The 12,653-nt window shown below is 41.9% G+C and overlaps 1 protein-coding gene across 2 annotated transcripts in view; it reads left to right on the top strand.

The window, feature by feature from the left end:
- Positions 1-11,564: 11,564 nt before the first annotated feature.
- HDAC11 (histone deacetylase 11) overlaps positions 11,565-12,653 on the top strand; it is a 32,130-nt gene continuing 31,041 nt past the window's right edge. For both annotated transcript variants that reach the window (XM_075514152.1, XM_075514151.1), the window contains exon 1: positions 11,565-11,663. In XM_075514152.1, the coding sequence (XP_075370267.1) occupies positions 11,662-11,663 (2 nt within the window). In that variant the 5' untranslated portion in view covers positions 11,565-11,661. The remainder of the gene's footprint in view (positions 11,664-12,653) is intronic.

The following is a 12,653-nucleotide window of genomic DNA, read 5'->3' as shown; positions in this document are numbered from 1 at the left end:
GCTTTAACTAATTAATAGGACAGGATGAAGGAAAAAGGTAGTGAATTATTCACTAACATTTGGCTTAATTACAATCAAATGACCCTTTCAAATTGAAAAGCACTTGGTGAAAAGCAGAAGACAAATGAGGTTTTTCTGTATAAAAAATGAATAGCCCTAATTTTTAAATTTAAACCCCAAATTTAAAAAAAAAAAAAGCCCCATGCTATCTATTCTATAGCTTTGTAATAAGATGTACTTTGTTTTCATGAGTTCAGAACTCACTCTGTTTGACCTTCACAGAGTTTCCTTTCAAATCTGATCTTGCATCTGCTTAGCTTTAGGGACTGCAATTCTATTCCACTAAAAAAATTACGCTGAAAGCTCCATAAAGATTTTTTCCTTCCCACTTATGCCTGATTTTCATCTTGCAATGAACTAAACAGATGAGTTATATTACAGGACTATGTGCAAGTTCTATATTTGCAAAAAAGCAACGTTTGCTTCAGAATTCAAATATTAAGCAATATCTCAGTCGCTTATCTATGCTCTTTTCTTAATCCTAGATCTTCTTGTAAAGGACGTAATTTAATTAAAAGTAATTCAGTAGAGCACAAGATACTCCTTCAGTGCAAAAACTGTCTGTAAAGGATCTAAATATTTTATTGACTTTCCAAATTCTTTAAAAAATGCATCGTTATGATTACAGGTGCTCTGCCCCTCAGGAGATTTATGCGTGTACTTATCCTTGTACACTGCATGCCCTCTGAATTGTTATATTTAAATTGCATCTTTGCTATAAATTGATCCAGGTTTGTGAGACGGGTATATCTGAAGTGGATATATGGCCTGGAGTTCACATTTGCTTGCATTTTACAACAGCAAAACGTTGACATTTGGGAAATACTGTCCTGAATTCTGCTATAGGCGCTACATTCCTTTCCACTGCCGCTGGGTTGGTGTGGGTAAAGACCAAAGTTAAAGAAAAACTCTGATGCCTTAGAAGGCCAAGCAAGATCTTTTGAACCAGATAAATCTACTTTTCTTTCAGAGGGGACTGTAATGAATTGACAAGCAGAAAAATAGATGTTTTTTAATGTCTTCTCTACTTAAACTAAAAATTTTTAAAAAGTCTGTCTTTTAGCACATTAGAGACAATTGGAGACAACACATCATTCCCAAAACAGAGCTTATCTGCCCTGCAAGCCAGGACTTCTAGTCCAGGCTGGTGACCTGAATTTATACCTGGCTATTGATTATATCTGATTATGTACTTACATACATTATGTGTTTGCATTTTGCTGCAGTTCATTTACGCTTCATCTGTGTTGCCTTTTTGCCTGACAACAGAGCAAATCCCCAGTGCGCTAGCCTACATTGATAATGAATGAATAATGTTAATTACATTTTAGCTATGGTATTACAAATGGGTATTACATACTTGGCTTAGTAATGCAGTTGAAATAAACAGATATACTTTGCAAACTGCTGAAATTTAGCTTTTTGTAAAGTGTAAGGATTTACTTTTTGATTAATGAACCAACAGCTTATCTATCCAATACTGAAAAACAGAAGGTGCCTAAAGTTTTGTGTGTACACAGAACTGTCCTTCACCCCTTTTCCTCAGTCCCTTTCTCCCAACTATCCCTTGCGTTCTGGTTTATAGAAAGAGCAGACAAATGCGATTGTCTAATAATTAACAAAGTGGGTAAACTGCTCAGTGTTCCAAGGCGGACACCAGGAAGAAGGAACATTCTCTAGAGAGGTCAAATTAGTGTGTATGTTGCCAAAATTAGAAAGGGATAAACAGTACCTATCCTTGACTACATCCCTGCTAGTCAGTCAGCTCTGTGCAAGTACTCCAGGAAGAGGGAAAGATGAAGCGTAGGGAAACCCAAAGCATATTGCACTGCCAGGAGACAGCATCAATCTGTGTAAATATTATGCGTAGCTTATTTCAAACCCAGCCAGAGTAACTCACAATCTCCTGTTTGTGGAGCTACATATTTACTAGGGAGTTTGTTTCTAATTATTTGTAACTTGACATATCTGTCAGCTCACCTCGAGTCCAAAATATGCTAGGAGGTTTTGTGGTCTTCTCAGGAGGACGCTGGCATCATACCAAATGAATGGAGTGTTTACAGTGGAATAACAGTAATTTGTGATGACTGATCTCATGCCTCTGGCCTTCAGCTTAAACACATTTGAAAGTATGAAGAAGGTGCCTGCCCAAAGGCTTCGTTGTCTCGACAATTTAAATGAATGAAACGTACTGCAACTGTTCAGCTGGGCTTATACGGAAGGTGGCTTCCAATTTGGGTTAGTTTTGCACTGTGGAGAGGGGAATATTGGGTTTTATAAGGAGGGTAATGCATTCAGGGAAAAAACCCCACTATTTAGTCTGTTTTCTTTTTCACCAAATGCCACTGTTTAGTCATGCAAATATTCAAATAAACCAATAATAGCTTGCCAGAAGACAGGCTGTTACAAAACATACAGACAAGTTCAGATAAAAATATGCTAAAAATTATAAGAAAAAAAAAGAACACTGAAAAGTTAGGAAATACCAGAATAAGATTACTTGGGCAAACTTAATATGCCTCTTTTTTCACATGTAAAATTTTGTAATCTTTAATTACCTGTTCAAACAGTGCTGGTATATGGACAGGGACCTTTCAGAAGAATCCCTGCCCTACGCAAGGGCACAGAAAGGATGATACTTAGCTATTTTATTTTCTCCTCATTATTCAAGCATGTGCCCTGAAACCTTATCTACTGCACATGATTCAAACCATGCTCTGGAGAAGAATAATTAGTTTCCTTTTCTGTCACATCCACCCATCCAAGAGCCACCACTAGTGAACAAATCTCCTCAACATTTCTACAAGCCAGAAAAATTGTGTTAGTCATAATTATAGGAGTAGTGGTATCAATAATATTAAATACACTGATGGACAACTGAGCCACAGATGCACAATTCACAAGTACTCATTCAAAACACCCTGGTTTAGGGGCATGCTCCAGGATTTCTGACGCTGACACATTTAGATATTATTTTTGTTAATTTTATGTATAAACAATTCTGTAATGTCAACCACAGAGTGCCAACCTCGGGCACCCCCTAAACAACACGTTGTTAGTGAGCATTTGATTAAAAGCTTTGGACCTAATTATTAAGAACTCAGTTTCAGAGGCAAGGTTGATACTGCTCTCAAATGGGGAGAGCCCAGAAAGAATAAACTTCAGTGCATATTTTGGTTCACCATACTCATCCATAACAGTTTTTTACATAGATGTGAAGTTGCAAACTCCTGGGGGCTCTGCCAAGTCCCAAACAGAAGATATTGTCTCCCTCATAGTAGCCATATAACCTAAGGATGTATGTATCTTACAAAGGTAAATAATTTTAACTGAAGCACTAGAAAAGACCAGGCTGACCCAGTAGAACTTACCTTGAAGTTAATCCCTTATTTCATAAGAGAAAAAAGTAATAGCTAAACTTGAGAGAGCAGCAAATACTCTCAGGAGTTTCACTGATAAGAGAGAAGGACTGAGTGGGAAGAAGAAATGGAAGCCTGTGACACACAGCAGGTAAGAAGATGAATTACCTTACCTGTTGTTTTGGTGATTTTTCCCAGCTTTTCTAGCATTGAGAGAAGTAAGAAAAGTCTTTGCCCCCTGCTGCTGCTTTAAATCACCACACACCCCGAATCAAGATGATATAAGCTGCAATTAATGCAGCACTAATACAAGAATTGGTGTAATCACAGTAGCTAAATGAGAAGGGTGCTAATTGCTGGTCATTGACATACTTCAACTGGTGAGCTGCCTATTAGCCTTAGAAATGAGGGAGGTTTATTACTGTCACGTTGTGTGATCAGCACATCTTTGTCAAAATAACTTCTGTGGAATAAAAATAAGAAATGACCTGCTCCTTACACATTAAGAGGAGTTTTGCTGGGACAGTTGAAGAACATGTTTTTGTTTTGCTCTGATTGTGTTAGTCATATGGAAGATGGTGAGGAAAACGGAAGGGGTCATCTTTTTCTGAAATTCTCTTCTCTGTGTGGACATTATGAAGGATCCCTGGCTTTGATACTTTCTAAAAAGCAAGTATTTCTTAAACTGGGATTGCATCACGCTGCACTGAGTGTATCTTTGTTCCCACATTACTTCTACTATCTTTTTATATAGAAATATATGCATATATATCTCTTACAGTTCTTCACCACTAGGAATTTTTATTGCAATACAACTAAGAAATGTTATTTTGTTCTAAGGAAAATAAATACAGATCGCATCCCAGATGTGGGAGTGTGATGCGGCAATATTTGTCACAACTAGATTTTGGGTAGATTCTGGCTGACAGCTCCTCTGGCCACCCACCAGAGCATCCCAGAGTCATGCTGTAGCTACGCAGAGCCAATGCAGGCTCTCCTTTGGCACTTTATTCTCTTGCTGGTAGGGTTTATCTTCGCTTCACAGATTTCTGGCTTCCTTAAGAGTTTCCTGGGTACAAAGCAGAGCAAGCACTGTTGCAGAGTCCTGTCTAATCCCTCTAATTTCTGTAAGCAGTATATCCAATTCTGGATCAATAGTAATTAAGTCCATTTTTAAAAATGCTGCTTAAGGTGATGGAAAAATGGATTTAAAAATACCATTGGGAGGTTCCTTAGGGAATTTGATCACCATGACTTGAAGGAGTGTTCTTCACCCTTTAAAAATAAACACTGACTATCCCTAACATCCCCCCATGTATGCCACTTTTCTTTTGAAATGCTTCATGTAATAGTTTAGTTCTTTCCTGCAATAACCACAGTCTGGCTGAATGCAGTGGTCTAGGGCGATTATCTCGGAAGCTGTGTGTTCCGAGTTCAATTACGAATTCAATTACGTTTTACCATGTCCGTCTTCTTGTGATCATTACATCACCGGCATTCAGCAACTGAAGCATCTGTTTAGTAATGCCAGACATGAGGAGCTGGGTTGTACTAGTTGCCTGTTTGCTAAAACAAGCGATTCAGAATGTTGGTATTAATTAATGATGCCTAATATAGTTTGAGTGCCAATTAGCTGATAATTCACCTCTAAGTTGTGCCATGATGTTTGAGAACAAATAAAATGTCCAATCTAGTTATTGCAAGACATCCCTATCTAGACGTGTAAACATCTCATGGTGCCAGTGAGGAATTTCGTCTGAAGGCTTTTGACTCTGAAGGAGAGTTTCAGAATAGTTCTGAGCTTATCAAACCTACAAAGCCTGGAATAAAGCCAGGTTGTTTAGTAACGATTCATATTGTTGTAGTTCCTTTGCTTTTCGTGACTGTGCTCAGGTGAATGTTGATATTGCAATTCCTTCAGGATATCCCTTGAGGCATTGTTACATTGCAATTTCTGAATCTCAAACTAGTACAGAAATATGAAAATATTGAAAAGGGACAATGGATTTGGAAATGTTTCAAGTATGTTTTGTATCATGATGATTTTTCCCACAGGCTATACCTCACTTCCTTTGCTGAACCCCTGACTTCTCTTGGGACAGTAGAAGTGTTCCTAGTTGTTGCAAATGCTAATTGTGCTGCTGGTAGCAGAAAATTCATGCTCCTGGTTATGCTTTATGTGCTTGGCTTTAACCTGTAACAAAGTAATAGTCAAATATAATTGTTCTATATATTTAAACCAGATTTCTATATTAACTTACCTTTTTAGAGAAGATTCTTTCAAGGGAACTTGAACTTGCACATGTATTTGTTTTCCAGCATAAGGTTGAACGTCCTTACTTATTGTACAGTACCTTTTCTAAAGAATGTTGTAGTGCCAAGAAATGTGTAATGTGTATATAAAGGACATATCAGTGATTCTGATTAATCTTTTCTCATGAGACTGTTGGACTGGACATTTTAGTCCCTTCCTAGACTTTATTCCAGTGGGAAGTCTCTTTTCTACTTACTGATATCTTTAGAAATGTTCTGTAAAATTGCATTTCCTTCCCCACCCCCAATTTGATTAAGTACCAATACTAATTATGAGGAAATTGTTACAATTGTTACATTGAAAACTGTAGCAATTGTTACCTTGTTAATGGGAAAGGTGCATGAGGCCATCAGAAACAAAAAGATGTTCCCAAATCTGAAATTTAATCTTTTCCTGGTAGTATAAGGAACAGTATACTTTTAAACATTTTGCCAATGTTTATTACACTTTTACCACCAGCTGAGTACCAGATGTCTGAATGTATTTCTATTGAATGTATTTGGAAAATGCAGGACAGAAATTTGTGGTTTACTTCACCGCTTTCTTGCCTATTATAAACAGACTAAATATCACTCATATTATCAAAGCACTTAAAATCAGAACAGAGCAAATATCAACTAAATGTGCTCAGTTGAACATGCCAATTATTAGATGAAAACAGTTTTTGTGTATCTGGTTGTTCTTCGGACTGAATATTATGAAAACTGTACATGTTATACACAACCCTGTTTATTTTGATAGATAACAGAGTACTAGACTTCAGGTTGTCTCTGTAATTGGCAAGGGAATTACAGAATTATATACCTTACATATATTTATAAATATGCTCTGGGAGAATGGATACAAATTAATTTGGAGACAAATCTGAGGTAATAGAGAATGTGTTATTAATTAACTTAATTGTGTTTCTCTCCTGTGCTCATGTTCACCCAGTTAAGTAGCTTGCTGCACCTCTGAAGGGACCTGCAAATGAATCACTTGTTTGAAAACTTTTCTTGCTTCAGAAAGCACCTCATCGTACTAAATACAATTTTCTCCATTTTGATATTGACTTGCAGATGTTTACAGTGTATGAGAGTAAATCAAGTCTTATGGCTTCCTGCACTGGTCGTCAGCTCAAGGCATTAACCAGAGTCCCTCTAGTGAGTTTGAAAAGGCAATTCAAAGTCTATTTTGGATAAACCCGTGCTGGGATTTGTATCATCTGAATTCTGTTGTGATAGCCTACATCTCTCATTTTGAAAATTGCATGACACTGAAGGCACAAAGTGGTGGTTAGTGGTATCACGCTCTATTGTTTTAAAAACTGAGGATTTCAGTTAGATGTAATTCAGTGAGGGAGAAGGACTTAGGCTAATAAGAGTGAAGATAAGACTGTGAGGAGAATAATGATATCTTCCAGGAATATTCAGGCCTTGCATTTCCAGCTGCTCTGAGCAACAGCAAGGGAAGAAAACTGTATCAGTTTCTGAGCTATAAAAAGCACAGACCTTTTTCTGCTCGGCCGGATTACAGGAATCAATAATTTCACATTTTCTACACACCACGGAAGTAAATGCCTGCTCTCAGTCATGTCACCACATGGCAGATCAAAGCCCTCAGGATCAAAGAGATTAAAGTAGCACAGGCTCTCAAAATATTATTTTCTGATTGAAAAACACTAATTAAAATTCCTGTAGAAATTCACGTAATGAGTTACTATTAAATTTTTTTACAGGAAAAGTCAGTCCCAATGTAAATAAAAAATCCCTTTTCTCTATGTTCCTTTAAAAGCATTTCATCCCTGATTTTATCTGTAGCACATTTCTTCATGTTACCCGTTTCAAAAGCCTCAACTCAAAGTAGTCTGAAAGCAAACTATTTGTGATGTGGCTCTTACTTCAGTCCTGAGGGTGTCTCGCCCTTTAAGGAAGGATATTTTACATGTCACAACTGAAACAAAATGAGCTGATTTGCACACTGCTTTTTTTTACGACAGAGGACAGGCTGTCGTGACAAGAGATGGGGGTGAGACTTTGGAGTAGCTAAGCTGCCTCCGTATAAGCTGCCTCCGTATAGCTGCACACGTCAGGCCTGACAGACCTACCGGGATTACTCCAACGCTTGCATTATTCCAGCTCCAGGCAGTAACTGGAAAGTTTCTAGGAGGCTAAAATAATACTGTAAGTTGCATCAACTCTTAATTTGGCATCGGACTGCTTCACCTGTGAGGCAGGCGACCCAAAGGTTACATCACTGATATAGATTATGGATGACTGGATCCATAGTCCCAATCTTCATAGTATCATGAATTTGCTACCACTGACTTTTGTCTCTAACTTCACTGTTTCTTGATATGGAAAAACCCTTATCATGTTTCACTGTTCATCAAGTTTAAGTAATTTCACCATCATGGAAACATCAGAACTAAGAAGTCATTTTCTATTCTATGGGAGGTTGAGAAGCTGATGAAGGGCTTTTGCCAAATTCCCTCGTTCTACTAAAGAATAAACGTGCAACAAATTACTTGTGCCAGTTTATTAAATCTGTTCTGTTACTGGTGGGCCCGAGGGGCCAGCCTCTTTCACATGGGACATTAGTAAGACTTGTTTTTCTGTTTGCTAAAAGTTGGTTTGGCTATCATTTCAGACTCTGGGACCCATCTTCAAATGGGTCCGTACAAGTGGATCCCTGAACTTTAAAGAGACCAATCACATGAACAGCCTGAAAAGAGTTCCCCGGAGGGACAGGGCCATTATCTGAATCAATTTCAAACTGGAGCTCCATTATAAAAAAGTATTTCTCTTTGGAAGACAGTCTGTCCTCCCAGAGGTGCTTTTTATGATTTTCAACATGAGATGAATGATCTCCTGGATGACGAAGAGCACGTTAAACAGGCCAAACCTTGAGAGTTAATAGGTTGCTGGTTATTTATTATAACAAAGATATGCCTGTGCTTTCAAGTATGCAGCAATTAATAAACTCCCTTACCACAGGACCCCAGCGTTATCCATAATATTGTCAAACCCATTCAAGTTGCACTTTGTCTCAACAGAAGCAAAATGCTGTAAGGAGAAAACACTTCCTTTGTCTTGGGAAAAGAGAGCTATCGGTTGAGAAGTAACATCAGTACACTGCACCAGCTGGGTTGTGATTCCTCTATTTTCTCACTTTTACGGTGTATTTGGGGACTAATTTGAAGGATTCCAAGAAATTTAGAGAAGGCTGGGTTCTGTATGGTCCGTAACTGTTTCTGCTTGTTATGAGTCGTGCTTTTATTCTAAGAGGCTTAGGTCATCTTCTTGTATTTGCTGCTGATTTATGCTTGTTGCCCTGCTTTTCAGATTTGTAAAGAGGAGATTAGAACTCAGACGAACTTTTAAGGGAAATATATTTCAGCCAGAAGCATGGATTCAGCTATTCCAGTACATTTTGTGAATGTATATTAATTTAAAAGTTTATTATTTGTTTGAGTCTGATTTTTATTTTTTTTAAATCGAAATATCTCACTTATACATATTTAAAACAAAATTTCAGGACAGACCCACTTTTTCTGAAATTTCACTTTGTTTTAAATATTGCAATGTTGTGTAAAGATCATGCGAACCCCAAATTTTCTTCGAAAAAATTTTTTTGAGTGACTAGTGAACCAAAAGTGTTGTTATTTACTCAGCTCTGTTTCTTCTACCATGCTGTGAGGTTTCCTAATCCATTTGCCTTGAAAAGTCTGCTGGCAGAAAACTGGAGCTCGGAGAATGTCCAAAATCCAGCATGGGTCATTCTCTTGCGTATCCTGGGCCTAATTCATGAAGAAATAATTACCTTCCTACACAAAAAGTAAGACTGAACAACAATGTTATGGCCCATAGGGTTTGTTTAAAAACTGTTAAAAACTCATTGCGGTAATGAAACTAACGGTAAAGGTTTCCGCAGTAGGGCTGTACCTCCTCCGGGGTGAGGACTGCCCACGTGCAGACGGCTTCTCGCGCGTTCGGCGTCTGCAACTACAGTTCCTTGGAACCGTGGCAGGATCGAGAAAAATGATCACAGAATGCCCAAATGGTAAATATGTACTATAAACAATATTTTCTAATTTATAATGTCTTAACTAGTGTGTCCTACAGGGAAATAGGTACATGTCGATTGTATTTCTTTTTCTGCTGGAGACAAAAAGAGCTGTAGCCCAGCAAGAGCGCGCAGGCGTTAGTCTGAATATGCGGAGCACTTCCTTAGGGTGCCTCCAAGAGAGCACCCTTTCCTTTCTGCCTCAGTCTCTGCCACTGGCGCAGAAAGGAAAAGGTATTTTGGGGGGGCTTGGTGGGAATCAGCCTGCAGGTAAGAATCCAACTTCCTGTGGCACAAGAAGAGGAAAATGAAAGCAACAACAGTCATGGCTAGCCAGAACAGAGGGGTAGATATTTTCATTTGATTTTTGGTGGTGAAAAAAGGAATGACCAAGCAGACTTTCCATTTGGAGAAGTGGGGGTGCCATAGTTTAGATGTGAATGATTAATGGGAACGCATACAAAAAACAATTTACAACATCCGGCAAATATGGAAACTAGCCTGCGAGTTTATTTTTAATTTAAAAGTTAATTTAAATGAAAATGAAATAACGATGTTATATTTGTATCTAGTTAACCAAACAACACTCAAACTCTAATTAAGCACCAAGCATTAAGTAGTCAGTAACAAGGAATAAAAGGTAGATATGCTGAACTAATACTGAGGCGAGTGCACAAAGGGCCAGAACAAAAAGAAATGTTAATTAAAAGATAATGTCAAAGGGATAGAATGTTTTCTTGGGATAACAGTCTCCCGCTGCTAAATAAATACCAAGGTGAAGTCCAGGCATCCATCAAAACTGAATGCCAAGCCAAAGCCAGCATATTTTAAGAAGACAGACATTTGTCTGGAAGTCTCATAAAGAGACATTACTCCTCATGGGAAAAGTGTGCTTCTGTACATTTATCCTTGGTTTGATAGATACTGCTGCTATTGATGGACCATTTTTCATGATGGTATTATTGATTTAGCTGTACAACTGCATAAGAAACGCTTTTTGTATATATTCAAGCAGCATTAGTAAAGTACACTGAGAAATTGGCTTTTGGCTTCAAACTAGCTTAGTTTTCTTGCGTGCCTGAATTTAGGGATGGTGTTCCTGGGGTGAATCTTGACCTGACAAAATCAGTGGCGGTTCTGCTGCTCAGTTAGGTAATACCACTGTTTCACCTTTGTTTTCCTCATTCTGCTGCTGACCTGCTACGTCTCTTCACCTACTGGTACCTTGTTATTTTATAATGAGCATCATATTTTCCTATCCAAAGACACGGTTTGCCTGGAATCGCTTTGAGGCCCTCGATATAAAATCACGGCAGCAGCAGAGTAAAAATCTGAGTATTGGGGTTGAGTTTTTCGAACTCCCACAACATTAGACCAACTGCTTTTCCTGTGGCCTCTCAGTTCCCTTTAGCAAATAAATGCCTTCTGCGTTTCATCTTGTACCATCCCGTCCATCACGAAGATCACGTAGCTTCCCAGACGTAAGATGGCGTGAAAAACATTTTCCCCAGAGCCGTGACAGCACTGCCCCCGATTCTTCCACGCGTGCCAGCTGTCCCGCCACCAGCTCGCTGCAAGTGGCCTTTCCCTCTCTCCGCCTGAGGAGCCCCGCGGCCCGCCCGAGGCCCCAGCGCCGCCCGCCCCGCGCCCCCTGCGCCGCTGCGGCGGCAGCGCTTCAGCTCCGCGGGGCCCCGCGCTGGGGCCGCCGCCCCGCCCCGCCCCGGCGCTCCCGGGCCCCGGGGGCGGCCGCCAGCGCCGCGCCCCGCCCGGCCCCTCCGTGTCTCCGCCCGCGGCGGGGCGGGGCCGTTGCGGCTGGCGGTGCCGGGCCGCGGGGCGCCCCGTACGCTACGCGGCCTGGCCAGCGCGCCCGCGGAAGGCGCGGGGATGTGAGTACCGCGCCGGGCGGTGCCGGCACGGGGGCGGGCGCGGCCCTATCGGGGCGCGCGGGGGCTCCGCCGGCGGAGGCGGCTCTCGGGGCGGCGGGAGGGCCCGGCCGGCGCCCGGGCTCGGCGGAGGCCCGCCCGGCTTCAGGGCCCGCGGCCCGCCCCTGCCCGGGGGCAGGGCCGCAAGGTAGGCCCGGGGAGCCGCGAGGGGCGGCCGCCTGGGGCTGCGGCAGCGCTGCTTCGCCTCCCTGGGCCTGGCCGCCCCGCCCGCCGGCAGGTGGGCGGTTTCGGCCGCCTGAAAGCGGCGTCCGAGGCAGCCCCGGGCGGGTGCTGGGGGCACCTGCTTCGCTCCCGGCGGGGCCGGCCTCGGCCTCGTCCGGCCTGGAGAGTGAGGTGTCCCGCTGTACCGCCGGGAGAGGCCCCGGGAAACGTCCCCTTCCCTCAGCCCCCGCAGTGCCGAGGCCCTGCTGGCAGGCAGGGAGAGGAGCGGGGGCCGGGGTGGCACGTGAGATTCACAAAAGCTGCCTGTTACCGCGGGGTGGGACGAGGGAGGGATCCAGGGAGCCCTGGCTCTGTTCGTGGGTGGTGTGTGGGGATCGGGACTGCAGACTCTGGTGAAAAACCTCCATTGTCTTCGTGTTTGTTTTGTTTTGTTTTGTTTTTAACTGGATTTTAAAAGGGTTTTTTTGAGCATATTTAGGCTGGAAATAAGGGGTTTTCTGTTCGTATTGTTCACCTGACAAAAGACCCTTCTGTCTTGCTCAGTAACTTGCGAAGCCTTTTGCAAACTTCAGCTAAATTTCGGGGAGCAAGAGATGCCTCGCCATAACTCAGTAAGCCAGGGTTTGGGGCAGAGGCGGGAGGCCGCAGCTGGTGGCATAGGCCGCGTGTGAGCAGAGGCCCCTGGGGTTTGGCCTGCCTCTTGACCCGTGCGTGCACACAGGGGTTCACCAGATACTCGGTGCGTGCGCTTGGAAATGCAGAGCACAGCGT

Source organism: Mycteria americana, chromosome 11, assembly GCF_035582795.1.
Source record: "Mycteria americana isolate JAX WOST 10 ecotype Jacksonville Zoo and Gardens chromosome 11, USCA_MyAme_1.0, whole genome shotgun sequence".
In the NCBI taxonomy this organism is placed as follows: Eukaryota; Metazoa; Chordata; class Aves; order Ciconiiformes; family Ciconiidae; genus Mycteria; species Mycteria americana.
This window is presented reverse-complemented; position numbering and strand designations above follow the sequence as displayed.